We start from the raw sequence: 26,208 nt of genomic DNA, 5'->3' as shown, positions 1-26,208 counted from the left end.
TCATAACTTTTTGCCAGAGCATAATTATTCTGCCATTCCCAAAATCTGTTTTGGAAGAAAATGACTGAATTGTTTCAGAATACCTGCCAGAAGTTGTAAGTTTGGGTTTTGTTCCCAGAGAACAAGAAAGTCATCATGACTTTTGCAGGTCATAAAACATCTGTAGGCTTTGTATGAGAAGACATTCAGTGTGTTTTAGTTTCCCTTTTTTATCCATGTCCAGTATTAATAGAGATGGAAAACAATCAGAAAATGTAAGCTGAGCATTCACTTACACTGCCTTAAATGTCTCTTCTTTCAAATCATTGTAGCGATGGGCAATTTCACTCTTGTGCTCTAGGGGAAAAAACAAAACAAAACAAACAGTGATGCTTACTGTCACATGCAAGACCCCTTTGAAGAATACATTCTGTCCACTTCAGGCTGGGTTTTCACAAGTGTGCAGCATGAACACAGCTCTTGCGTTTAAGGGAGTAAGGTCATTACTTTGGAACAGACCAAGCTAATGCTGAGCACCAGTGAAGTTCCCATCTTTGAATACACTGTCCCATGCAATCTGTACAACTTTTCAAGGAATGTCAATCTAGAAGTTTCTTCAGGCCATCCCAAATTCTTTGTTGTTTCAGATGACCATTTACCTGCAGATTCCTGCAGACTCTCAAGAGTTGTGTAAGAGTGTAATCTGGGGAGTTTAATACAATATTCATTTCTGTATCATATTCATAATTCAAATATTCAAATTGGCTGCTGCAACTTAAGGGTTAGCAAATGAACTTTGCATAACCAACAACATGATCATGGCTACGCTACGAATAAAGCAGTGTGGCATCAGTTGGATTAGAGCAAGCATTAGTTGATTTTTCTTTCTTCAAACAGAAAATTATTAACTGAGCAGGTTCGTACTCTTGTTTCACTTATGTACCATCTGCACTCATCTTAAAAGGGAAAATAGGTGAGGCCTTTCATTGGGTCCTCCTGGTAATACGTATATGTTGTGGTTATACCTTGCTCATAATAGGAAGATTCCCATAAGGCTTTCCCAAAAAGAAACTGAGGCAGGTGTCCACAGTAATGAATGAGCTACTAGAACAGGGCAGTCATTTGTTCCAGAAATGCCATTCAGGAGCACTTAAAAAACACAAGGAAAAATTCCTTTACCTGAATTTAAAGAATCATCAGTAGACCTGATTTGATAATAAGGGTTTCAGTACTAAGAGCTGTAATTTGCATCAGTTGCTGTTGTTGTTTCCTGTTATTTTTAGCCTGAAAAGTCAGTTTTGTTAAATTTGTGTATTTTCATGTTTCAAACTAAAATTAAAAATACTTGTGGGATATTTTCTAGATCTGCCTACAGAAATTCTTGTTTGACTAAGCCATAAGATTTAATAATGTGGGGAAAAACAACACAGTAGGTTTTTAGCTTGGTTTTCTTTCAGCCAAGAGAGAGACTTAGATTTTTAATGTTTTTGACCTATTTGCATGAAAACCATTGACTGCCATTGGTGAGGAGCTCAGTTACATACTGCTGTTCATAAAGATCTGCACGTCTACTTGCTTCATGCTGGAAAGTAACAGAATGTGAATGGCCAACATCTGATCATTAAGATCAACAAAACACCTGCTTTGTGGTACAAAGAGACACATTACAACACTTACTCCATTATGTAATTGTCTGGAGTGTTCTATCTACCCCTCAAGCTTTCCTCATTCAGTTTCTTTTCAAGCCAATTCTTTCATCAAATTGCATCGAAGTCATTAAGTTGGCGTAACAAAGAAAATAAGGATGATTAATTAGTATTTTCTTACCTGCATCGCGAGCAAATCTTTGCAGATTCCTGGATGTTGCTGAACTGAAGAGGAAAATGAATGAAATTAATGTTACCCACTTCATGGCTGCAGATTATGATGTGGGCTAAATTATTCAAAATTGCTAGGACGATTGGATGGAAATCATTTTCTTATATACCTTTTTCTGATTGCTTCTGTAAAATATTAACCATAGAGCTGGCAACTGTAGATTTCCATTTGATCTGAGGATTACAAAACTTGGAGTGTCCTTGCCAAAAATGAATTTGATATTATTTGTTTATTATGTTTTCCTCTGGACCTTTTTGTCCTGAAAAGGTTGAACCTTCTAGCATCCAAACAGATAAAGTTTTGCGTAAATTTCCTTATCAAATTACAAACAAGGAGTTCAAGGCATCGCACTAAAATGTCATCGTCTAATCCTATAGCTGTGCTTCTTTTTTTGCTACTGTTTGTTCAAAAGCAGAGAATGTTTGTATTGTACAGTAATAATTCACCCAGTTAGGGCTGACTTTGCATACTCGCTCCTATTTGAGATTTCTAGTTTTAAATTCCCTTGCAAAGATGAGATAACAGTTTACCTAGGATAGTCCACATGCTGTCAATCTTTCAGGGACAGAGATAAATGTTTAAGAAGGGTGTACTGGTGCTTTTCACCTTGGAATGACACAAGGAACACAAGTGAATTTAGTCTTGAATATTATATAAAAAGTTATATATTGGTAAAATATAGTGATCAGCATGAAGATACAGATAAACAGCATCTTCAGTTTTAATTGACCTCTGAATTCTTAAAGAAAGAGAAGGAAAGAGTATGAAAGCAATGTATCTGAATCTCACAATAGATGTAGGACCAGGGTGGAACAATTTCATTCAGACAAAAAGATGCTTTTATATTATGTAAGACCTCACCCCAACCCAAATTTCTCAACATAGACTTAAGGTAACATCTAAAAGGAAGGCTGCTCAAGCACCAAAAGGGTTGATTTGAGCACCTGATTTGACAGCTTTCATTCTGGTTCCTTGGGGGGTACTGCTATTCATCAGGACCCCCCAAAAAGACGCTCAGTAGATGTGTAACTATTTGCATGTTGCTGATATGTAATATTTTTTGCAATGAAGTCTCATTTGCGCTGATGCAGTTCCAAGAGAATTCTCTTTGTTATGCCCTGGTCTCCTTGTTGTGAGGTTTCTATTGATTAGTCAGTAATTTAGAAGGTCAGACACAGGTAGAATTGTGAAGTTTGCACTGTGTCCATGGGTATGGTATAAAATGGAAATGATTTCTGCAGAATATTTAATGAGAGGCTTAAAGAAATATTAAGTGTAAGACTGGATCCTTACTGAGTGCAAAGATACATTTCCTCAGGAGAAAATAATATTATCTAAAACAGTTAGTTTCAATACTTCCTATTTTTTAACAGGGAGTTGGGGAGAAGCATAGAACGGAGCTGAGCTCTATATAATTTATAGTGAATAGTTTGAGCAGGCAGAAACAGATACTTGCTCACATTTTAGTCACTCTGTTTCTTTGTTAGACCATCTTTAATACAGAATGTAGAGAAGTACTTTTAGCTGTTGGGGGCAATTATTTAAGAGCTGGATTCGTTTCCTCTGGAAGATCAACTCCATGATCTTCTCAGGCACAGAGGTGAGGCTCACCAGCTGTAGTTCCTGGAATCTTCCTTTCTCCCTTCCTTAAAAGTGGGAGTGATGCTTCCCTTTTTCCAGTCAGTGGAGACTTATCTGACAGCCATGATTTTTCAAATACGGTGGAAACTGGTTTGGCAACTACTTCAGACACTTCCTTCAAGACTCTGGGATGCATGTTGTCCAGCTCCATAGATTTTACACATACAGCCTCACAAGGCAGTCATGAACTTGCTCTCCTCTTCCAGTGGGAGGGATTTTGCTTTCCTGACCTCTAACTAGAGGTTCAGGGACACAAGAGGCATGGGAAGCCCAGCTGCCAGTGAAGACTGAGGCGAAGAATTCACTGATCACTGTGGCCTTCTCCATGTCTGTTGAAGCCAGTTCTCCCTTCTCATTTATCAGAGGAGGTACACTCTCCTTTGCCTGTCTCTTCTGCTCAGTATACTGATACAATCTATTCTTGTTATTTTTCACACTACTCATCAAGTTTAGTTCCATCTGTGTCTTGGCTTTCCTGATCCCTTAGGTGGCATCCCTATTTTCTTCCCAGGCCAACCAAACACACTTCCACTGCTCATACTTTTCCTTTTTTCCCTCAGTCTGACTTACTCAGCCATGCTAGTTTCTTTCATCCTCTGCTTGATTTCTTCTGCTGGGAGATGGAGAGCTCTTGTGCTCCCAAAAGAGTGTCCTGGAAAAGTTACCAGCTCTCTTCTATTCCTATGCCCCTAAGAACAGCTTACCAGGAGATCTCATCCTATAACCCCGATAACAACAGCAAGTTCACTCTCCTGAAGTTCAGGGTAAACTGTGTTCTTCTATTTCATTCATTTTAATCGTATTTAGATAAATTTCACTGAGAGTAGATAATATCATGCTATTGTACCTTCTCTGAAGAACCTTATTTTGATCACTATTACAGTAGTTGTCCTGTCTATATGAACACTAAAAATGCTCTGGTTAAGTAGTATTCCTTTTGTGAACTTAAAATTTAAACACTGAGCAACTTCAGATCAAGCACAGTGTTGAAATGAATTGGCTTTCTTAGTTTCTGGCAACAACTACTTGTTGTCCTTCCTTCTTTCCAAATTTTCTTTCTTTCTTTCTCCTCTCATTTTTCTAATCATTCTGCTCCTGTCCCATATGATTCCAATGCTGATTATATTTGTTCAGTAAAATGCTATTCAAAATATGAATATATACCTCCAATGCAGACAATGTTTGGTCAGGTGAAATAAGATGGGGAAGACACTGCAGAGCCTCAAAACTGTGTTAATGCAAGAGTGTTGCAAAAGCAGAAACAAAACCCTGTAATACAAGATGTTCTAGTAATTATAAAGCTTAATCTTCAGATTCTTCAAATGGGGGCTACTATGGAGTGAGGGGAAGAGGGAATTGCAGAACTTGAGTAGTTAACAGCTTCTCTCTAAGAGACTGCAAAGTGAGTGGATTTCCAGACTGGCTATTCCAGGAGTTCTCCTACTGCTGACCTCTGCTCTAGAACGCAAAGTGTTAGTGAAAAGGAGGGTGCTGCTTTTGGGATAAGTTTCTCCCTCTGGTGGCTAGGTTTCAATGCACATGCTTATTCTCAGTGTGTAGTCGGAGCTCATCATCAGCCTTACAACTTGCTCCTTCTGGTAGGAAGTAAACTATAGCTCAGGGTGAGGTCTTCTTGTACTTCCTTAGTCTTTTACTCTATTTTATTTTCTCTACCACAATGCCATGTTATTCCAGCTGGGAGCTGTGTGAATAATTCCATTGTTGGTTTTCTGGAAGTTTTACAAAAGCAAAAAAAATTAAAATTACATTGTTTCTGATCTTGAATTTTTAAATTGAATAATGTGCCTTGACGTTAAATATTTTCCAGTAATTTTAGTACAAAAAATGTCAATGCAATGCATTTTACCTTTAAAAAGACCAGTCTGTTCTCCATAACCATGTAAAAATTGGATGATTCTACCTCTCTCTTTCCCAACTCTGCAACTATGAATTAAAGGTGATCCTGAAAAGGATAGTAGGGGAAAACCAAGTTAGCAGAAAAGCAGCCCAGGCTTGTCAACATGTCAGAAATAGGGGTTATTTTCAGGTGGTTATAGCAAAAATCCCAGCCCCCTGGAGGGTAATGGGAATTTTGTTAGTCTGGACCTTTTGCAACTGTGGAGCTTTACTCTAAAATCCCAGGAAAGATCTAGTTAAACACTTCATTCTGTAATTGGTTTTACTGACCGTATCCTCTCGTAAAAGCACAAGACCTTGCTAAAATAGGTATCTTCTTTGTTAACCTGTAACCTTCGGTAATACACCTAATCACTAGTGATTAGGTGTATTGTTAATAACCAAAAAGTAAATGTAAAATGCATCCAGACTGGAACACTGCTCAGGTCATAGTGATGAAAAAATGTGGTAGTGACAAATCATGCTCTTGAAATGTTCTAAGGCCGTATCAAAGCAGTCTGAAGAAAATCACAGCTAAGGACTGGGGGACTACAGTTTTTTTTTCGGTTACAATGAAATTTAGCACGAAAAGGTCTGTCACATCTTGAAAGCTACCTGGAATTTTCCCTTGCAGCATTGTGCAGCGTTAGCAAGATCACTACTGTTCCCCTGGAGTTAATATGTAAGTTTGTAATACAGGGTCCATGTTTATTTCTAGATATCTTCTGTTGTCTGTCCTGTACTTCATGCCAACATTTCATATTACTGCTGAAAAAGAGATTTGAACACCCACACTGATGTTTGCCTAGCAGTATTAAGTATTATACTGAGCTTTCCGTTGCTCAATTTTTCCAGTACTGCTCCGAGTAAACTTTCAGCAAAGCTGTCTTAATATTACAGAAAGGTACATACCAATTGCATTTTAAGATAGATGCATTTGCACACACATTAAGAGAACATGCACATTTTTATGTAAAACTGCAATTAGCAGCAGGTGTTACTAAGTGAGGGACTATGTGTTGGTGGTGCTCAGTGTGTGGGACATAAGGATGTGGACAGGCTTCATTTTGTGCTATCAGCTATTCTATGCTGAACATGAGATCAGTAGGGATGAAGAGATGCCACGAAAAAGCAGTAGTTCTTTCAGACACTCAGAATCATGAAGTTTAATACAAAACCTCCTTTTCAAGGTAGTTGAAATCATCCCAAAATGTAGGGGAAAGCTATTCATAGCTCACTGGGACTAATATTCCTAGGAAAAGCTACATGTATCTTGAGCATAAAGTGCTAAAATTATGTGAGCTTTTTTGAGTAGCAAATTTGATATTTCATCATAAAAACAACTGCTGGGGCACTTCTAGGACATAAGTCCTTGTCAAAGTGATTTTTCAAACCTCTCAATTCCCTCAGCTTTACTTACTTTTTCATTTGTGTTCAAGACCAGAAGTTTTCTTTTGTGTGAATGAATTTTGATCTATAAGACAAATCTTGAGATGTCCATGTGCCAGAACTACATCTACTGTCAGTAACCACAGCTGTTTTCTTCCGTTTTTGTCTTTTAACTTCCCTACAAAAGTGAGCAGCCAACTAGCATTTGTCTTCTTTCTCAAAATGCAGAATAGCTTTTATGCCAAAGTGGATAGAATCACTTCAACCTAACAGCAGGTTGTGTTGTGATAATTTCAGAGGAAAAGGATCTGTGGATGTTAGTTGACAGCCTGCAGTGCGCCCAGGGCTGGCTCAGGGGAGACCCTATGGCTCTTGACAACTCCCAGAAAGGAGGTTGTAGCAAGGTGGGGGTCAGCCTCTTTTCCCAGGTAACAGTGATGGAATGAGAATGAATGGCCTCAAATTGCACCAGGGGAGATCCATGTTGGATGTCAGGAAAAGCTTCTTCTCAAAGCGGTGTTGCATTGGAATAAGCTGCTCAAGGAGGTGGCGCAGTCACTGTCCTTGGAGGTGTCAAGAAACATGGAGATGTGGCACTGAGGGATGTGGTCAGTGGGCATAGAGGGGATGGGTCGACAGTTGGGCTGGATGATCATGGAAGTCTTCTCTTCTAACGATTCCATGCTATTGCTGAAAAAGGTGTTGCTGTCTCCTTCTACCAGTGCTGTGCTGATGGACATGTGACTTAGCAAGTATTTTTTTCCCATTAGGCAGTAACTCATTTTTAAAATAACTTTAATTATCAGTAAATTTCTCAATAAGTGTCTGTAGTCTGGGACATGGGACCAGCTACCAGTCTTTTCCTGCTCTGGTGCATTATGTTTGCTATTCTTATCGCTGATGTTTGGCTCCCATGTAAAACAAGTCAAACAGCTGAAACAGATATATGCCTTTTATTTGAACAGAGATGGACTCATAGATATAAAGTGAGCAAGAATGCCTGTCCAATGAGCAAACATAAACACTGAAAGGATTTGATTACTGTAGCAGAATAGGCAGAGACCTGCTAATAGTTTTCCACAATGGCCCCTATATTTTGGGCACAAGCTTAGTTTTCACATTAGGCCATTCATCCTGGGTGATCAGCCACTCACCTTCAGCTTTCCAAAGTTTTCTCTCATTAAAATAAGCATGCTTAGATCAACAAGAATTACCCTCCCTAGACTAACTACGCTTTAATAAGTCAAACACCGAATTCCAGTAAGTTCAGTTTGCAATCGTGGCTTATTAGTGGCTTATATTTGTAGCCCTCTGCTGAAACAGATTCAAGCGAACAAATCTGCATCCTCAACACCAAAACAGTTTTTACAAAACTAAACTTCATGCCAAAATTCAGGACACAGAGAAGAGCAGCCAGAATAAGCTCTCTTCAAAGTAACAGAGACAAGATAAGATACAGACCTTGTTGTTCTCACCTACATTTTCTAACATCAAGTACATCTCTAAAGCAGACTTCTTTCTTAGTTATGCTGAAAAGCATATAAAGAACTTTTGTGTGTGTGTGTGTGTGTGTGTGTGTGTGTTTGAAAATATTTTGTGTAAGCACTGTTAGAGATGGTGTATGTTTTTCACATTACAATCTTATGCTTCAATTGAATAACCTGATGGCATAATATTGATATTATGGCATCCAAAGTCCATCTCAAGACAGGCACACACACGTGCATATTAATGCCTCCTCTTTCAAAGTTATCCCTTACTTTTTGTTTAAGTGTTTTCTTAATTGCCTGTTAACAATACATTTATTGTTGCAAAGCTGGAAAAATGTTCTTTCCATCATGTTAGCCCTAAAGGTCTTGAGAAGCCTTGCAAGCAGATGTGGGAGAAGTCAGTGCAAGCCTATTTTCTGTCTTATTGATCAGGTCTTAGTAGGCTCTATTTGTTCAAACATATATTTTCAAGAAAATATCTTCTTAGTAATATTTTTAAATAGTATATTGCTTTTCTATATGATGCTAATAGTAATCATTACCCAGTGATCAGAGCAGATTCTTATCAAGTTCCTGGTATATAGTTGCTTTCCCATAGAAAGAAAAAACACGTTTTTCTCAGCTTTCTCTTTATGATCTAGAAGTACTGCCTGAGAAATCAGCTACGTGCAGTTCTTAATATCTTATTTCTAACACTGTTATTTCATGTACATTGTGAAATTATGTGTGCGAGTTGCTTCAAAAAAAAAAACAACAAAAAAACTTCTGATCATTTATATAAGTTTCTGAAAAGCTTCTTTCCCGATTATACAAGCGGAGCTTATTACCATATATTATTGCAAGGTACTTTGGTTGTGTGTTTCATTGCTCTATGGATGTTAGTAAGATGAATGTGCAAGCTCCTGGCTGCCTTATACCCACAAGCAGTGGCCCAATCCCCACCTCTATGACGTGCCTCATAGTTGTTTATTCATTCGCACTGCTGAATATCATGGCTTTTCAGAATGAGGTAGTTAGTCCTTTTCTATTTGTTTATTTTTGAGATGACCTGTGTCTATTCTACAGTTTTGTCCTCAACTTCGGCAGGAAGAAGCTGTGTGATTTATTTTTTTAGCTGAGGTTTTATTACTTCAATGTCTTTTAGATGGGATATCTTCTTTATTGATTTTACTTGTTGAGAGAAAACTGCAGGCAAGTTAGAAAGTGTATCAAACGTGGTGCAGCACTCAGTCATCAGTCACCATTTTCTTCCATCTTGCATAGTCCTATTGAGCAGAAGAGACTGACTTCATAAATCGCTGTATTTCTTGCTATTCTGTTTTTACATCCAAAATATTCTCAGTTTTAATGTTAATCTCTAAAGTGTTTGAGTCCTGTTAGTGAATCTCATTGACTACGCTGCTTTTAAACCACTCTACATTTGATCTCTAGGGCATACTACCATCCCTATCAATTTGTCCCATGAAATTCAGAGAGAATTGACATAGCTGTTTTCATTATCAAGTAACAGATGCCACTATCAGCATCAAATATGGGGATGGTTGTGTTTTGCCTTTTGAGGCAAGACCTTATTGACGGTTGACATTTTTAATTGGTTTCTTTATAATGCATCAATTTGCCTGAATTTGCTCAAATGAGTCAGCAGTGAGCCCTAGCAGACATGAGGACAGACTGGATTTTGAGGTGCTTTGACAGACAGTCAAAAAAAAAGTGATTCTCCTATTATATACTGCCTTGCCTTGAGTATTGTGCGAAGTTCTGGGCTCTACAATATAAAAAGGATGTTAAGATACTTCAGTCATCCAGAGGAGGGCATCAGCATTGGCAGAAGAACAGGATATGAGGGAACAGCCACAAGTTGTGCCAGGGGAGGTTCAGATTAGATATTAAAAAGAAATTCTTCTCAGGAAGAGTGGTGAGGCATTGGAACAGGTTGCCCAGTTTGGTTGTGTAGTCACCATCCCCATGAGTGTTTAAAGAGAGGGTAGCTGTAGTATTTAGAGACATGGTTTAGTGGGCAATGTTGCTGATAGGTGGTGATGTTATTCTCTACAACTCCCTAATGAGAGGAAAAAGAGACAGAGGTCCTGGTCTCTTCGCCCTGGTATCCACTGACTGGATACACAAGAATGGCACAAAGCTGTGCTGGGAGAAGTTCAGACTGCACTCTAGGAAAAATTTCTGTACTGTGAGAGCGGCCAAACACTGAAACAGGCTTCCTAGAGAGGTGACTGATGTTCCATGCCTGTCAATGTTCAAGAAGCATTTTGATAATGCCCTTAATATTCTGCTCTAAATAAGCAGTCATGACATTGGACTTGCTCTTGGTAAGGTTCCTTCCAAATGAACTGTTCTATTTATAAATATGCAGCCTTCAGTGTTTTGTGAGAGCCATCAGTTGGCAAGTTCTGTGAATTTTAACAATTAAGTCTTTCTTCCCTGTCCTCCTGACTTTTTTTTCACTGACTATTAGTAGGTAGTCTACAGAATAGATGAAGTACTGGCTTGATCAATTTATCCGCTAGTATATACGAGGTCCCTCAAAAATACCATAGTGCTATTTTTATATGAGTAAAAGTGCATGTCTATTTACAAAACTAAAACATATATATATATGGTCTAGGTACAGTGGTTTATGGTACTGAGAAACTGAAAAACTTTTTGCTTCAGAATTGTGTATAAATTTCTTAGAGGCACTACCTGTAATTGTTGCAGTGGCATGGTTGTTGTTTGTTCCATGATACAACTCTCAGCGGCGATCTTTTCTTCTTCCTCTTACATAATTCTCCAGAGGTCTTTGGAATCCAGCACATTCACTTGTGCCCTAGAAACTATTTGGCACTCAGTTTCTAATTTCCATGCTGCTGCCTGACAGCCTCTGTCATTCCAAATGTTATGATCCATCTATTTTTGCTCTTTTGTATCCCACTGATGTAATATACCAGCAGAACCTCATATTCTCATTGTCTGCTTGTATTCTTGAAGGTGCCATTTGAAAACAGTTGGCATAGCTGATGTATGTGGAACTTCTGATAGCACTCAGAACATTGATATTTTTTTCCAGCCATATTTTCATTTATGTGCTTAATTTCCTAATGATTTTAATATATTTTAGTGTGTTTTCATTGTTTAAAAACTGTGGATCTGTTTCACTTAGGCTTACTTTTAGTTGTGAGTTACTTCACATATTTCTAATCATCTTAACAGATGTGCTCTACTTATTCTGAAAACTCTTACTTGATCCTCTGTGGTTCATCCTTTTCACCAGCCTGTCCCTGTTGTGACTATTTTTGTTTCCAATAGCAAAAAAAAATTCCATTCAATCTCAAGGAAGTTGTTGATGGCACTGGGCCTGGAAAAGTCCAAATGCAGTTAACTGCAGTGAGTGATGGTCTTTCGTGGTATAGAACCATTCAGTGAATGCACTTCAGTAGAGAGCCAAAGCTGAAAGCTTTTGTTTGGCAAGACATTGTTAGTATTTCTTCTCTATACTTGGCCTATTTCAGGTTTAGCAATGAAAGTGATACTGAAAACCTCTGAGGAATGGCAGGAAATGTTTGGTGTGTTTTTGTTTAGAATTCCTTTGACGTGTTTATCTGGGACCTCCAATTTATAAAATCTGTGGCTACACAGATTTTTTTGTCAGTTTAAACAGGCATATCTTATAAAATCAAAAGAAAAGCATTTTGCAAACAAACTAATGCTTCTGGGAGCCACTGTGCTTCTATATGGACTCCCCAAGTCTGCTGCTGATATACCCAAATGCTACCGCACCACTGAGTGCCTTTGTCCTTCAGCAGTGCAGACACTGACTTTTTCCTTCTTTTTTTCAATTTGATTTCACAGTAAACTCACAGCTTTCCCCTTTTTGGCCCTAAAAGCTGCAGAGCTGATAAACATTTTCTCTTTTGTGTCCGTTTCCATAGAAACAGATTTTGTTTTAGTGCTGCAATTGTTCTCTGAAGTTGTGCTGGCTTTTTTTTCTGTTAGGGTCTCTGGAATTTAAACATTTACTTGTTCCTTGCAAAGTCATAATTTTATCTATTTGAGATTAATTGTAAACATTCTTAGTTTCTCCTGTATTTCTTAGTAAGCAATTCCTAAACATAACAACATTGAAAACTTTAAAAAAAAATATATATATATATTTAAAATATAATATTATTTTATATATATATATATATATAATATACTTAAAATATATTTAAAATATATATATTTTAAATGAAGCCCTGGAGGAGTAATGGCAATTTCCTCCTCAGGTACCCCCTATTGCCTTAGCAATGTCTTCAGCTAAGAGTCAGGGCATGAAGAAGTACTTTAACAGGATAATAGAAGTTTACAGAACCTCTGTAGGCTCCTTTCCATTGGAGAAATGATCACTGCCCACAGGAGACAAATGGATGTGCAGAGAAGGATCCTTTCTGTCCCACATGTACTAAACCAAGCTCTATGACAGCTGTAACAGAAGACATTGCTTCTTTCATGCAAGTTTTCAATTTCCTCAAAGCCAATATCTGCACAGAGGTAGGGCTCACTCCCTGACATATCAGCAGGGAACTGTGAAGTTCTGAGAACAGAAGGTAAAGATGAACAGGAAGAAATGGAGTCCAGAGCTCTGCAGCCTGCCAAGCAAGCCTGCTGCAGCTAGGACTTGGGTTGCTCTATTTTTTCAAGTACTGTGGCTAAGACATTTTGAAAGGTGATGTTTTCACTCACTCACTGACATACAAAGATAATCTGCTTCTGCATATTAATTACTCTGTTGTAATAAATTCTCCATTATCACCAGCTTGACAGGAAGCTTTGTGTCCCTGCAGGTTAATTCAAAACCAGCAAAATATTTCAACATTTTTGTCTTAGCCTTAGAAGCAAAGTTCAATTAGCCAAACCTGAGCATGCATATTTCTGTATTTTGAAAAATAGATCATTTTTACACCTAAAAGCTTTTCAAGCACCATTCAAACAGACCACCCTTATTAGGAGATGTCCAGCTTGCAGTTCCAGGTCCAGTACTCTGTTAAATGTGAATTAAACCCTCAAGGATGTTACCAGCACATACTGGTCTCTTAGAAGAGAATACTTTTTTGTTTGTTTTCTTTACTTTAATGCTTGCAAACTCTGGCTAAAAGCTTTCAAAACAGACAGGTGATATGGAATACTTAATTTGAGAGACTTTAGGAAGGCATGATTTTAAAAGAGAGGAGCATTGCTATATTCCAGGAGTCAAAGAATGTCATGTGAGATTAAAAGAAACCAAAAAACATAATTAAGCTGAACATAGATCTGTATGGTTCACAAGGTCCTCTTAAAAAGGTAGCAGATGGATTGGTCCAGATACTGACGTGAAGGTATTAAAAAGAGGTACCAGGTGTATCTGTTTTGCAAAGTTTGAATAGCTGGTTGGTTTTGTTTGTCAAATTTGAATGCTAACCTTGAGAATTCTTCTCAAGTTCTGATAAGAAATATTAACAAACTCTTTGCACATGAAGCTTGTAGTGTTGTCTTTTGGATCAATTAGCCAGCGGCTATACTCGCTAGGCCATTCCTCTAACACTGCCCTCCAACCCCATGCTGAGTCCTTGACATTTGCTTTCTGTTCAAATGGCTTTTATCAACAGCGGTTCAATATTGCTGATCAAGCATATTTATAATCTATCTACAGATCTCAAAAATATTTCATGGGATTAAATTATAAGAATTAATTTATAATTAAATTATCTGGCTTCTAAGCCAGAAAAAGTGAATTTATGCTTCTGACTTCTCTCCATGAGTATGAGAGCTGCAAACAAAGATTAATCTCAACAAGCTTTGGGTGTCTTAAGGTACCTTACCTAATCTGATTGCAAAGAAACTTGTGACTTTCTTTAACCAAAAGGCACTGTGTGCTCATTGTCAGCACAGTAACTGTAACAGCTTCAGTGCCAGCTTCCTTCCAGGGAGCCTGCGTACTTTGATATGGCTGTTCATTCCAGAACATTGATGTTCATAGTTCACTTGGCTGGGTGTTCCATAGCTAGAAATACTACAAGCCTAGGGCCTGCCTTCCTGCTGCCCCCCTTGGTTTGTTCAGCCCAGAGAAGAGGACGCTGGGTGAGACTTCATGGATGCCTACAGCACCTCACAAAAGGAAGTAAAGGGGCAGGCACTTAATTTAACCTGTCAAATATATGAAACAAACTTAAATCTAGAAACTTGAAAAGATTGACAGTGTCACCCAAAAGATGGCTAATCAGTCCTTACGTTACTAGAAAATGTACGGAGTTCAGTATGTGTTGAAAAGACCAATCCTTGTGTTCCTTGCATCAGCTGTCAGAGAATGTGTGATAAAAAGAAAACAATAAGAATAGAAGATGGATACACACAAGGAAGCAAAGCTTCAGTTAAAATCCTGCATGCGGACAATACAGGATCCATCATTATCAGTGGTGCTTTTGCTTCTAGTCAGCATGAATATTTAGAATGTTCAATGCTATTCTCGTAAACGCAAAATTAAGTCAAGCTTCTGATTCTGCAGGCCCCATTTTGTCTAACATGAACAAACTGACATGAAATGGAGTCAGTCTAGACTAACGTAAGGTGAATCAGGCCTGAAAGACCAAACTACTTTGGTGGGCACCTGATTTCATGCAGTAGTTAGATGTGAACTAGAAGATATTCTGAAACCGAGTCTCCATTAAAAACGTGACTACTTGATCTCAGTATAAAATCAAGAGACCAAAAAGATACCAGCTTGTCAACACATTTGCCTCCAAAAGTAAGGTGCTGTTTTCAAGGAAATTGAAGAATGACCTTTTTGTCTTTAAAATCCACAGACACAGGCTCTAAAAAAGATCTGTAGTTGCCATGGCTTTATAATAACAACTTTGGAAGCTGCTGGCTAGTAACCTTCACTGTTTTACTGATAAGATGTGTTTTTATCAGCTTTCATGGCATTTATTCATGAAACTTTGAACTGAATTTTCTGTTCTTTGGAAAAAACACGAAGTTATTGTACCATGTGGTAACAAACCGAAATTCCAATGACACGGACTTAAGTCATTTTATTTACCACCCACAAAGAGAAAACTTCATATTCAAGCTGATCATAAAATCCAACAAAAAACAATCTAACAGTAGAACTAAAAATGTGTGGAGAAGCTGAAATTTAGAACAAGCTTCCAATTGAACTTCTATTACATGTATTACTTTTAGTTGTTATTTTTTTCCCCCAAAGGAAAGGAAACTCATTTTATTTCTAGTTATCAACTATACAATCTGAATGCTTTGACTTCTGGAATGAAAATCAGTTGGGCAAGGGCAGACTTAAATGAGAGAAGTCAGAGAATATTGTCTGTTGGGCGCTGCTGTTGCCTAAGTAGCTACCTGAGAACTCAGTAATGTTACCAGGTCCTCAGCAGGATTTTGGAATATACTCAGCTTTAGCTTAATTCTGGTTACACCGAAGTCAGTGCTAAAATTCACCTGCCATTGCTGAGAACAAAGTTAGATAAAATAGTATGTTTCTAAAAAGCACTCTGCTTATTTGTTCCAGACCAAAGAAATGGATTGCTGAAGAGACAAGATGAGGAACTGCTGAATAATGAAACAATAAGCAATCTGGTGAGGTTTGTTTTGCTTTGTTTTGTCAGAGAAAACTAACAGCTAAAATAACAGTTTTCAGGTCGAACTTGGGATCTTTATCCTGCCAATAGGCCTGTGCAGTTACAACTTTGTATCACTGAATTTTCACAGACTGGAATTGTAGATATGTTTAACTGCGTGCTCTGTGTATGGCTCCATTGAAGACAACAATATGTTCAAGGTTAAGTTCCAGCAGAGACCTTGGTTAACCTGGGTTTCTTAGAAATTGATTATTTTATTGCAAGTGGGATGCTGTTCTTCATGCCAGAAAGTTCTATTTACAAAAGAGCCATGAGATGCACAACCTGGATATTTCCATATGGACTTTAGTTACTGTCTACAATACTGTGAGGACATTATTCCACACTGAATTACACTCTTTGTCAAGTTAGCAGTAGAGCAGGAATGTCCAAGTCACACATCGGAGAACTAATTAATTACCTCCTGCATGTAAGGCCAAGCAACCTACAAGAAACTGCAGCAGAAGACTTGTGCCGATGGATCAGCAGCAGTGGATGAAAAGCTCTGGCAAAAATGGGGAAAGCACAAATATGGACAGTAATAATCAAGTCTGTCTCAGATTATATTGAGCTTATTCTAAAACTGGTTTGAGCCTAATCCTATCATAAAAGAGAGCTCTACCAGAGAAAGATACTATTTTTGCAGAACAGCTATCAGCACTTGATAAGAGCTAGTTCAGACAAGCAGCAAGCCTTTTCAGTCTCCAGAGTCAGGAGAAGTATGCCACCTACTGGCAACAAAACTTTTGCACAGAGAAGCTGTGGACCTGAACATGAGGAAAACGTTATGTTCATGCACTTAAGCAAAGCATCCTGCACCTCGGCAGTGATGTGGAGGGGAAACCTAGCAGGGACAGAGGGTCTGCAGAGACAGGTGAAGCACTCCTGGTAGTCCGTGGATACAGAAATCATGTGCCCCCTACATCTCTGACCTTACCACAGCCTCTGAAGTTTCAGAGGAGTGAATGTTTTTCCATACTTAGTGGCAGATTGCACTTCATAGACCACAAGAGTTCTATCACAAATAAATGTGGCACAGAGCACCCTGTTCAGGCTGCCTGTTTTCACCTAATTCTCTTCTTAATTATCTAATTAGGCAACACCTGTGAGAATGAGCCTCCTATGAAGATGTTACTGGGGAAAGTGCTGTGAGTTGGATGGTGCAGGGCTCAGTTGCTGAGGATGGTGGTCCCAGTACCAGTGGTTAAATGGGGCACCAGAGAGATCCTTGACTCTCCCTAGAGCCACCAGCAGAATCCCTGCTTTTCTGGTTAGGGTTCATAGCAAACTAAATCCTGCTAAGACTGTTGAGGATGGAACAGGCAACATTTTACTAAATCACACCTGCTTTGAGGTCATCTGGCTCTTTATCACAAACAGGTGATTTTGAGAAAATTCAGCCCCCTGCTCCATGAGAGTAGTGCCTAGGAAATGCAGAGGTATCCAATGGCAGTCTGAAGTCTTTCTGCTGTAAGCAAGGCCTACTTTTCCATTTATATTACTATCGGGTGTGCTAGCATGAGCCCATGACACGAGCCTTCTCACAAAAGTGCCCTTTACATCATCCTAATGATTATTTTGCCTTTTTTTTCTTTTTAAGAATGCTGATGTTCTTACTCTAATTCCTTGTGCTGGGAGTGGGGGTTTCAGGCAGCTGGAGTTGTCTTACACTCATTTCCCATGGAAAAAGCTGGGAGACAGTTTGTTCTGTCAGAAAACAACAACAACAAAAAACAGTTCAGAGAAAGGAAGATAGCAAATATTCAATTAATTTGCTTAAACTGCAATGTTTTTATAGCATTACAGTTCCTCTCCTGTTGGCTTCCATGGTGCTAGGGCAATGCTGACTGGAAACTAGCTCATCACATAACACGCCAGGAGCTTCTCCAGCAAAGCCAGGGTGTACCAGATCAAACTATAAGTGCTGTTATTGCTGTGATTGAAAGCTATCCTAGAAAGGAACTTGTTACAGAGTTGTCTTTTTCCACCCCAAAACTAATTCTGAAATAGAGATGTGGTGCAGAGCTTGGACATTGAGGAGACTGTGCAGCTGGTGAGTCGTCAGAGTAACTGAGCTGCACGAATACCTCTCAAAAACAGTCTGACAAGTGCTTGTCGGTATAAAGCTAAGCAAATAGCATCCTTGGTTTGTTCAGCAAATAAGAAATTCTTTGAATTGGTGATTTAGATCTCCTCAGTGATGTGTTTGTTTATAATTTCTGAGATTGTATGCATTTCACTGAGGTGATTTAATACCATATTAACCATCTGAGAGGGACATTTGGGAAGGTTGATAGAAGCTTTTGTCAATACAAAATCTTCTGAGAAGTAGCTGCAATATAAAGAAACTTAAATTAATTCTTTTTGTGAATTGACATGAAAAGCATGTAAAGCTCCTGAGAGCATTCCTACTTCTTATTTATCTTCCCTCTCTTTGGAGATAACTATTTTAAGATATTTAAGTTCAGCATATATGAAGTACTTATCCAAACTTCCTCGCCTGTCCTCCCATTTGTAAATGAAAACCTTTAATTTTCATGACAGTCCAAGGCTTTTCATTTTATCAAACCCAAACACTTAAAGTAAGCTTTTATAGACCCATATATGTGCAGCGCAGAGAAAGATCCTTATTGAGGTGAAGCAGAAAGAAAAGTGGTACCACTTCCAAATGATGAAATGAGAACTCCCAAATGAGAATTCAATTCAAGACTGTACTATTAAGGCAAGCTTTATGAAAAACAAACAAAATGAAAACCACAGAAGCTGGTATTTTAGGACAATTACTCTGTATGCTGACTTTTACCCTCATAGCTGCAAGCACCTTTCTTCTTAGGAAAATTTGAGATGACCTTATCTTTACTATCGTAGTAAGAGTAATGCCTCTGAAGATTAAATCATAACGGTCATAGATTCAGATACTAATTTGGGCTATAAAATCTGCAGTATAAAGTGCTATGTCAGGACAGGGAAAAGGCCAAAGATTCAGCTATGAAGTTATGGTTTATCTTAGAATTTGATTTCTCAGTGTGTCTTTCTTCCAGCCATGAGGTGAAATTTTCTACTTAAAGAGTTGCAAATTGGGGCTAAGACTTCTTTCTTATGCTCAGAGTTCTCTGAATGTAAAGATATCAAAGCAGCTTATAAAAAAATACCCCACGCATCTAATATCTGAGCTGACAATTTTAGAGAATTGCTATACGAGTAGTTTAACAAAGAGACCAGCTCTTGCGGCTTTAATGACAGTAAAAGACATGCTGATTAATAAGAACGTGCCATTCATTTGGTGTTCTTGTTGGAAAGTATTTGGGTAACACTTTTGAAAATACATTTATTGGAAATTTTTTTCATTGATCACGGATCTTTTTAAGTTAATGAAAGGCACTTTAAATAAAGAATGTGAAAAGCTCTTTAAGATAATAGCTAACACTGATAAGGTACAGCTCCTTAAAAATTATGAATAGATTTTTTCTGCTAGTAACAGTCACCTGCCTACAAAGAGGTGTGTGGGACTTGGAATTAGGATATGTAGAATTTTCACAGAAGTGATTCGCTGAATGCAAATAGGCTGAAGCAAATGTTTTAAATCTTATTGAACTTAAATGGAATTTAGGAGCTTTGTTGAACGTGGGGAGACTGTAGCAATGTTTGAAGTTAAGTTTATGGATTTTTTTGTACAAAGATACTTCTGTAATGCAATGTTATGTACTAGAAAATTGTATCATGTGCATAGTTGAAAATTACACAACTGAGAAAACATAACAGATACTTAAGGCTGAGTTTGTGTATCCAGATTAATGACTAAGAATTAACAATCCAGGTTTACCTTTCAGCACATCTGTCCATGACATCAATGTGTACCATAATTTGCTGCAACCCTTTTTTCAAGTACATTCAAGTCCTTCATTTCTAGCGATACTTACCTTATTAAAATTTTTCCTCCCACATATGTGAAATCCTCATTAAAATGAATGCTAATTCAGGAACACAAAGCTTTCAAAGCAGCATTTACTCCTGTAACTAGTTTGCATTAAAGGCAATGGCATTGTAAATGTGTTTTATACACACACACACACACACAATCTGTGTTTACTACCTGCTGGAAATAAATGAAACAAACAAACAAACTGCTTTATATTTCCTGATGAATAGAGAAATATATATATATATATAAGCAATTATATATATATAAGCATTTATATCTATGTATGTATATATTTATGTATATATATATACATGTGCTTAAATATATATGCCTACATATACACATATATACACATGTATACACACATATATACATTATATATATAATATATATATACATACATGTGCTTATATATGTGTGTGTGTGTATACGTATATGCATATGCTTAAAAATGAAATGTTTTAATATTTTTTTCTTTTCTCAGCTGGTAGGAAGAGTAAAAATATATCAGTATTGGCCCTCAAGTCAAGTTTTAGGTGTAGATGAATAGCCATCTTCTAGCTCCACCTATTGTGGCAAACTAAAATGACAGGAAGCTTGATCTTTCCTCTTTTTCAAGAAACTATCTTTTTAAAAACTGTATTTAAATCTTTCCCTAGATAGGAGGTCAGAGATCAGCAATAGATTGTTGAAAGGAAATGAACTGATATAAATACAAAATGGCAGATTGCAGGAGACAATAGTGCAAAATAAACAAGGTAGGGAAAAATTTGTTTTGGAAAAAGAGAAAAGAGGCTCCATAGTATCCTAGGTAACTGGACTAACTGGGACAACCAGGTGCTTTTAGACTATTTTTCTGGTTATCATTAGAATTTTGATGGGAAAAAAAATAGTTTTTATTCCATTTAAAATAGCTTTTTTAGGTAGCAAAGAGGTTTCTTACACTGCCTTCATTGAAACCAAAATCTACTAAAGTTTTCACGGAAACTCAGGCACAGAGATTGTTACCTCCTTTCTTGTCCAGAGATAAGCTAGACTAGTAGTACAAATATTTTATATAAAGATAGAAAAGTAACAGCTTGAACCTTGTTGTTCTACATTCCAGCTGAAGGCTGTTTCCACTAAGATTTCCTGAGCTGCACAAAGAGAAGCCATTTCAAGGACTAATTTCAGAACTAATCAGTTGTTTACTTAAAAAGCGGTTACTGTAGAAATTATCATTAAGGACTGGCAAGACTCAAAGTAACACAGAAATTATAAGAAGAAATATGTAACCTCCTTGCTGATTCTTGTGTAATCCATATGCTGCATGACCTAAAATGATTGTAATAAAAAAACAAAACACATTATTTGTTCACTACAGCTTGCTGGCTTGAAAGCTCTCATTCATACCTTGAGGATACAAATCCATAATACAGAACTGCAGAGTATGCTGGGTAAATACAGCTGTGCCACTGAATGGCAATGATCTACTCGTGCACTCCTAGTAAATATCCTGTCTGTTCAGTTACTGCTTGTGAAAAAAAAACCCAGCATATTATTATATGGGAGTTTTTGGTGGCTGTACAAAAAGCTCCTAAATTCATTTGAACATTTATCTATATACTGCTCTTTCTCTTACCCCAACAACTAAAGCACACATTAGCCTAAGATGAATTCCTGATAGATTTCAGTCACTAGAAAAAAACAAACAAACGTGAACTGGTTCAGAAAAAGAACCAAAGGAAAGAAGCTATAAATGGTACAGATTTTCATGTTTTGGTGGCTAAAAGGAGCATGGACAGCAGGGTTATATTTATACTGTGGGTAGATCTCATGTTCTATTGCTTCAGTTCAAAACCTTTTTCAATTCAAATACTTAGGGAAATTTACACTACTCTATATCATATGTTTAATACAGAAAAGCATATTAGAGCTTGATCTGCCTAAACATTCCCCCTCAAAAAAGCCTTTCTGTGCACTGACCACATGAAGGCTAGGCTTCTAGGTTAAGTACTAGTAACCTAACCTGTTGGTTTTTATCTTTTATAGCACTTGAAGGGAATCCAAAAGAGATCCAGAAGCTCATCAGATAAAATTTGCCTCTACTTGCCATTGGATTTTTCCATTTTATACTCACAAAGTGTATATTCACATTTGAAAACATGTGAAGCAAATAAAAAACTAAAAATCTACTTTCAAAAATTATTTATCTTTAAAAAAAAAAAGTTTCACAAACTACTAATAAATGTTGGGGTCCCAATGGGTTAAGCTATTTCTTAAATAAAATAAAGACTCAGAAATTACTAAATATATTACAGAACAAATGTCCTTCTTGCTTAATGCTTCAGATCAATTACTACCTAATTAGTAATCCTTTTAATTACTACCTAATTACTAACCCTTCAGAATTTAAAGTTTAACATATTGTTATAGACTAGTAGTACTGGGGGAGTACATAGTAGGGTATGAATTGGTGACGAGTCTGTAAAACTCAGTGTGAAAAACAGTGAAGTTTAAGCATTAAGTAGAAGACTGATTCACTGGAGGTTTTCCTCTCTGGGCTTGTTTTAAATCTCTCAATTAAAAACAAGTGGAAAGTGAGACAAAGACAGCACAATGTTGTACTAAGTGTCAATGGCAATAATCAGAATGTGTAGTATCAGGATCTGAGATAGAAGATGAATAACTTTCAAGACACCGAAGCAGGATACACATGCACACACATACACACACATATATATATGTACACTTAAAATGGACACTGATGTGGACAAGCATGGCAAACAGCAAAATCATCTGGCTTACCATGACAAGTGTAGGCAGAAGTCACTATTGAATGGGCTTTTGTATTGGGTGCATTTGATGTTAGTGCTTTACCTTCTGCATGTCAAGAGGTGCAGTCCTTTGATGAATAGTGCTGCTGTGACTCTAAGCTGTTCTTCCAGGCTAATGCTGAAGCATTTCCTTCTTTACTCACAAACTCACACCAGCTGAGATGCTCACAGGATGTGTTCTGGAATGGAGAAACACAGATATTTAAAAAAGTTAAAGTAATCGCCTTGGCTACATAAAAATAGTTGACAATCTTTCTTTTCCATGAATAACATGCTACTATTAAAACTGAGTTTTAAACAATCTGAAAATTTCTATCACAGATAAAGTATCTCAGTGTAAATACATGTGTCATCTTCTCCTTTCTTCTTTTTCCTTTTGACTTCAACAGCAGTAACTGCATCATTACCAAACAACCTCAATTTTGTAGTTTAAAATGAAGTATGGTCTAATCTGTTGTATTTTTCCTTTGTTTGTTTGTTTGTTTGTTTGTTTGTTTGAGACAATGCTATGCCCCAAGGAGGTGCAGCAACCCAATCTTTTTGGAATACAGCAATTTGGGGTTTGCAGTTCCCAGAGAGACGTGAAAAAATATGCTGCGACACACAAAGAAGTTGTGGCAACTGCATCCCATTAAAGCTGTGAAGACATCCATTGACATGAATTCACCAATTCTATAGCCAGTGAGAATGGCATTACTTGAGTTTTTTAATACATTTGGATCATTATCTCATCTGGAGATACATAACTTCTGTGCTCCTCCCATGTTCCTCCTACTCTAACAAATATGAAAACTAGAGGTAGTCACTTTTGAGATGAAGTGATAAAAATGAGGGGGAGGGCTGCTGTTAAGCTGACGGCATTCAGCTTCTTTAAAAGGTTGCTGTCCTTTAGCACTTACAGAAAATTGACCAAAGCAGTCTTAACAAAACTCGAGAAAAAAGAAATTTAACCTCTGCCAAGAAAGAAAGGCATTTCAGCAACTCAGAAATGTCAATTCAGTGCATTATCAAAAAAGTCGAAGACAATATTCATGCTTTAATTGGTGTGCATTAAAAACGAGTCACTTCCTTTCACCTTTTTTCCCCTCGTCTGATAATTTCAGGCATTCTGATCAGCATTCAAACTTCCCTGGGGTGAAAAAATACGTAAGAAGTATGAGATGAGTTTGTACAGAGCGTGTTTAGGAGTGCTGGAATGCATGGCACAGAGCATAGGTGCGCTGAATTAGGAGACTTACGTATGAACCAGGAAGGAAAGGGTGCATAATTAAAATCAAGGCAAAAGGGGAGGTAGAGGCAAAACCCAGATGTACAGTCTGAAGCTATGCATATTATGTACTTGCATGTATTGTCTGGGTTACCAAGACTCAAACCAGTACTAACTTAGTCCAGTTCTTGCATCAGTTATAATTGCAAAGCAATATCACTGCATCCTGAATTTAACAGTGATACATCTTCCAGTAGTTATAATCAAAAGCAGAAAATAGATCCATGCTGATGCTTGCAGCACACAGTAGGTCTAAACACATGAGTTGTCCCACAGAACTTTTTAAAGGATCTCCCCCACATAAGACAGCCCTTGAAAGCATTCACTGAATGCAACCCTTGGGTTTTCCTACTATTGACATTTGGTATAGAGGTCAATAACTGAAATAGATTTGAATAGGTACTGAAGCAGAGGTCATGGATGAAAGGGATAACAAAGGATGATTATTTTTCTAAGGATTTTTTGCAGCTTTATGCTAATAAAAAAAGAAACCCAAATGTCTGAACTTACTCAAACTTGCAATCTCACAAAAGGAAATACGTTTGTTGGGCATTACTTTCGTGCTTAGAGCCTGTTAGATTTATTGTGACATAAGCCAGTGCCTCAAAGTGCTAGGAATGGGAATCACACCTTTGGGTTATGCACTCACATGGAAACTGGGATACAAGAAAAAATACCTTAATTATTTGGTCCTTCCTCATTAACAAGTCTTGATGACTATTATGGTATCTATAAGAATGTTTTATTTGGGGGTTCTAAAATATAAAATGCAATCATACAACCGATTGAAATGTCATGCCTTCCCAAAACGATCTCTTGTTTAATCCGTTATGATTCATGCCTGACTTTTGTGAGCAGCTTTTCCCCGTGACAAAAAAACCCAACAGGTTACCAGCATGATGAATCTAATGCTAGTCTTCTCTAAAGGCTACAAGTGCTTTTAGCGCTGCTGCACTCATACAAGGCTTAAACTAGCAGGGAGAGGAGGTAGAAACTCTGTGTTATAAAAATGGAGGAAAACAATTTGTTCTACGCTGCAAGATTAGAAGGAGCAACTCTTTGATCAGAGCAGAGGTCACTATCATAAAAGAAACTGAACAAATAGCCTCAGATAGGCCATGCTGTTTGTGCCAGGAAGAGCTGTGCTTTGTAATTATTCAACCTTATCCAGGGCTCGATAATACAACATTGACCGATAAAATTACATGGTTGCTTTCATTAGCAAGAAACTAGGCTTGAGCCATCAAGCTTACCACATTAAATGATTACTTTGTAGTAATAAATGAATGAAAATGCGGGTTTGTAACAGAACCAAACTGAGGGCTGCTGCAGCTCAGCAGAGCCAGAGCGATCCTTCAGTGCCACTTCCTCACCTCATGCTGCAGTGCCGAGGGACAGGGAGGGCAACTCCCTGTTAACAGCTCAGAACTTGGTGCGGTTGGACCATCTGTCAGGTGCTTAGGCAGCCAAAGAGATTTAAGATGTGCTTTTCTTGTATTGAATCTTCTGATAAAGAAATCAGTTGATCAAACTATAAAGACCAGGTCTTGTCTCTTAAAAATGGGCACTGTGTTTTTCACACATACAACAATTGCCTCTGGAGACTGGACTGAGTTTACTTGTACTAGACTACAGTTCTCTTTGTTGTGACTACGACAAAACAGAATCTTTAACTTGTCCTTGTATCCCACAATACAACAAAAAACAATCCATGGGTTCCACACGAGAGGACAGAACCGTTATTCCGACCGATCTGCCAATGTGTATCATGTGCTGTTTTGTTTTTGTCATTTTTGCACAGTCACAGCAGGAGGTAGGAGAGGTGGCTACAACATCCCGCTTATTCCTCCTGGATCGCCCCCAAACTGTCATCTACAGAGCTATTTATAAATCTACTTCAGCTCTCAGTCTCGCACCTGAATGTTCGAGGTTAGGAGTGACAAGTGGAGCAGGGTGACTTGCAGATACTGCCATAACTTCATAGTACTGCTGAATGCATGAGTGCAGCCTTGTTATTAAGAGCACAGGTTTTGGTGAGATGTGAGATGGGGGGAAGCTCTGCAGATGTGCTTTTACAATGAACATCAGTTACTTGAGAATTCTGTAGAACAAATGCTCATTTCAGAGGTGCTGCAGACACAGCTGGTTCTTTCTGACATTATACAAAGAGAAAAGTCTGCACTTGAGATGAAGGAAATGAAGCACAAGCTCCTGTGAAGTGTCAGCCTCTTCTCCCAGGTCACACAGAATCACAGAATGACCCGGGTTGGAAGGGACCTCAAGGATC

At 37.8% G+C, this 26,208-nt stretch overlaps 1 protein-coding gene and 2 long non-coding RNA genes across 3 annotated transcripts in view; 1 reads left to right on the top strand and 2 right to left on the bottom strand.

Annotated features, from left to right (window-relative positions):
* The window catches only part of ALB (albumin), a 12,638-nt gene extending 10,691 nt beyond the window's left edge, over nt 1-1,947 (bottom strand). The window contains exons 1-2 of the mRNA XM_015861523.2: nt 1,807-1,947; nt 276-336 (exon numbers count right to left, since the gene is read on the bottom strand). Of these exons, the coding sequence (XP_015717009.1) occupies nt 276-336; nt 1,807-1,891 (146 nt within the window). The 5' untranslated portion in view covers nt 1,892-1,947. The remainder of the gene's footprint in view (nt 1-275; nt 337-1,806) is intronic.
* Nucleotides 1-22,012, top strand: part of LOC107313386 — a 23,347-nt gene extending 1,335 nt beyond the window's left edge. The window contains exons 2-3 of the long non-coding RNA XR_001554983.2: nt 15,808-15,875; nt 21,870-22,012. This is a non-coding gene — a long non-coding RNA (uncharacterized LOC107313386). The remainder of the gene's footprint in view (nt 1-15,807; nt 15,876-21,869) is intronic.
* Nucleotides 15,303-26,208, bottom strand: LOC107313387. Its single transcript, XR_004307073.1, has 4 exons — nt 25,295-26,208; nt 22,698-22,833; nt 21,231-21,348; nt 15,303-17,623 (listed from the first exon to the last, which is right to left on the bottom strand). It is a non-coding gene; the product is annotated as an uncharacterized LOC107313387 (long non-coding RNA).

The sequence above is a fragment of the Coturnix japonica genome, chromosome 4 (genome assembly GCF_001577835.2).
Source record: "Coturnix japonica isolate 7356 chromosome 4, Coturnix japonica 2.1, whole genome shotgun sequence".
NCBI lineage: Eukaryota > Metazoa > Chordata > Aves > Galliformes > Phasianidae > Coturnix > Coturnix japonica.
The sequence above is the reverse complement of the archived record's forward strand: the minus strand, read 5'-3'. Positions and strand labels throughout refer to the sequence as shown.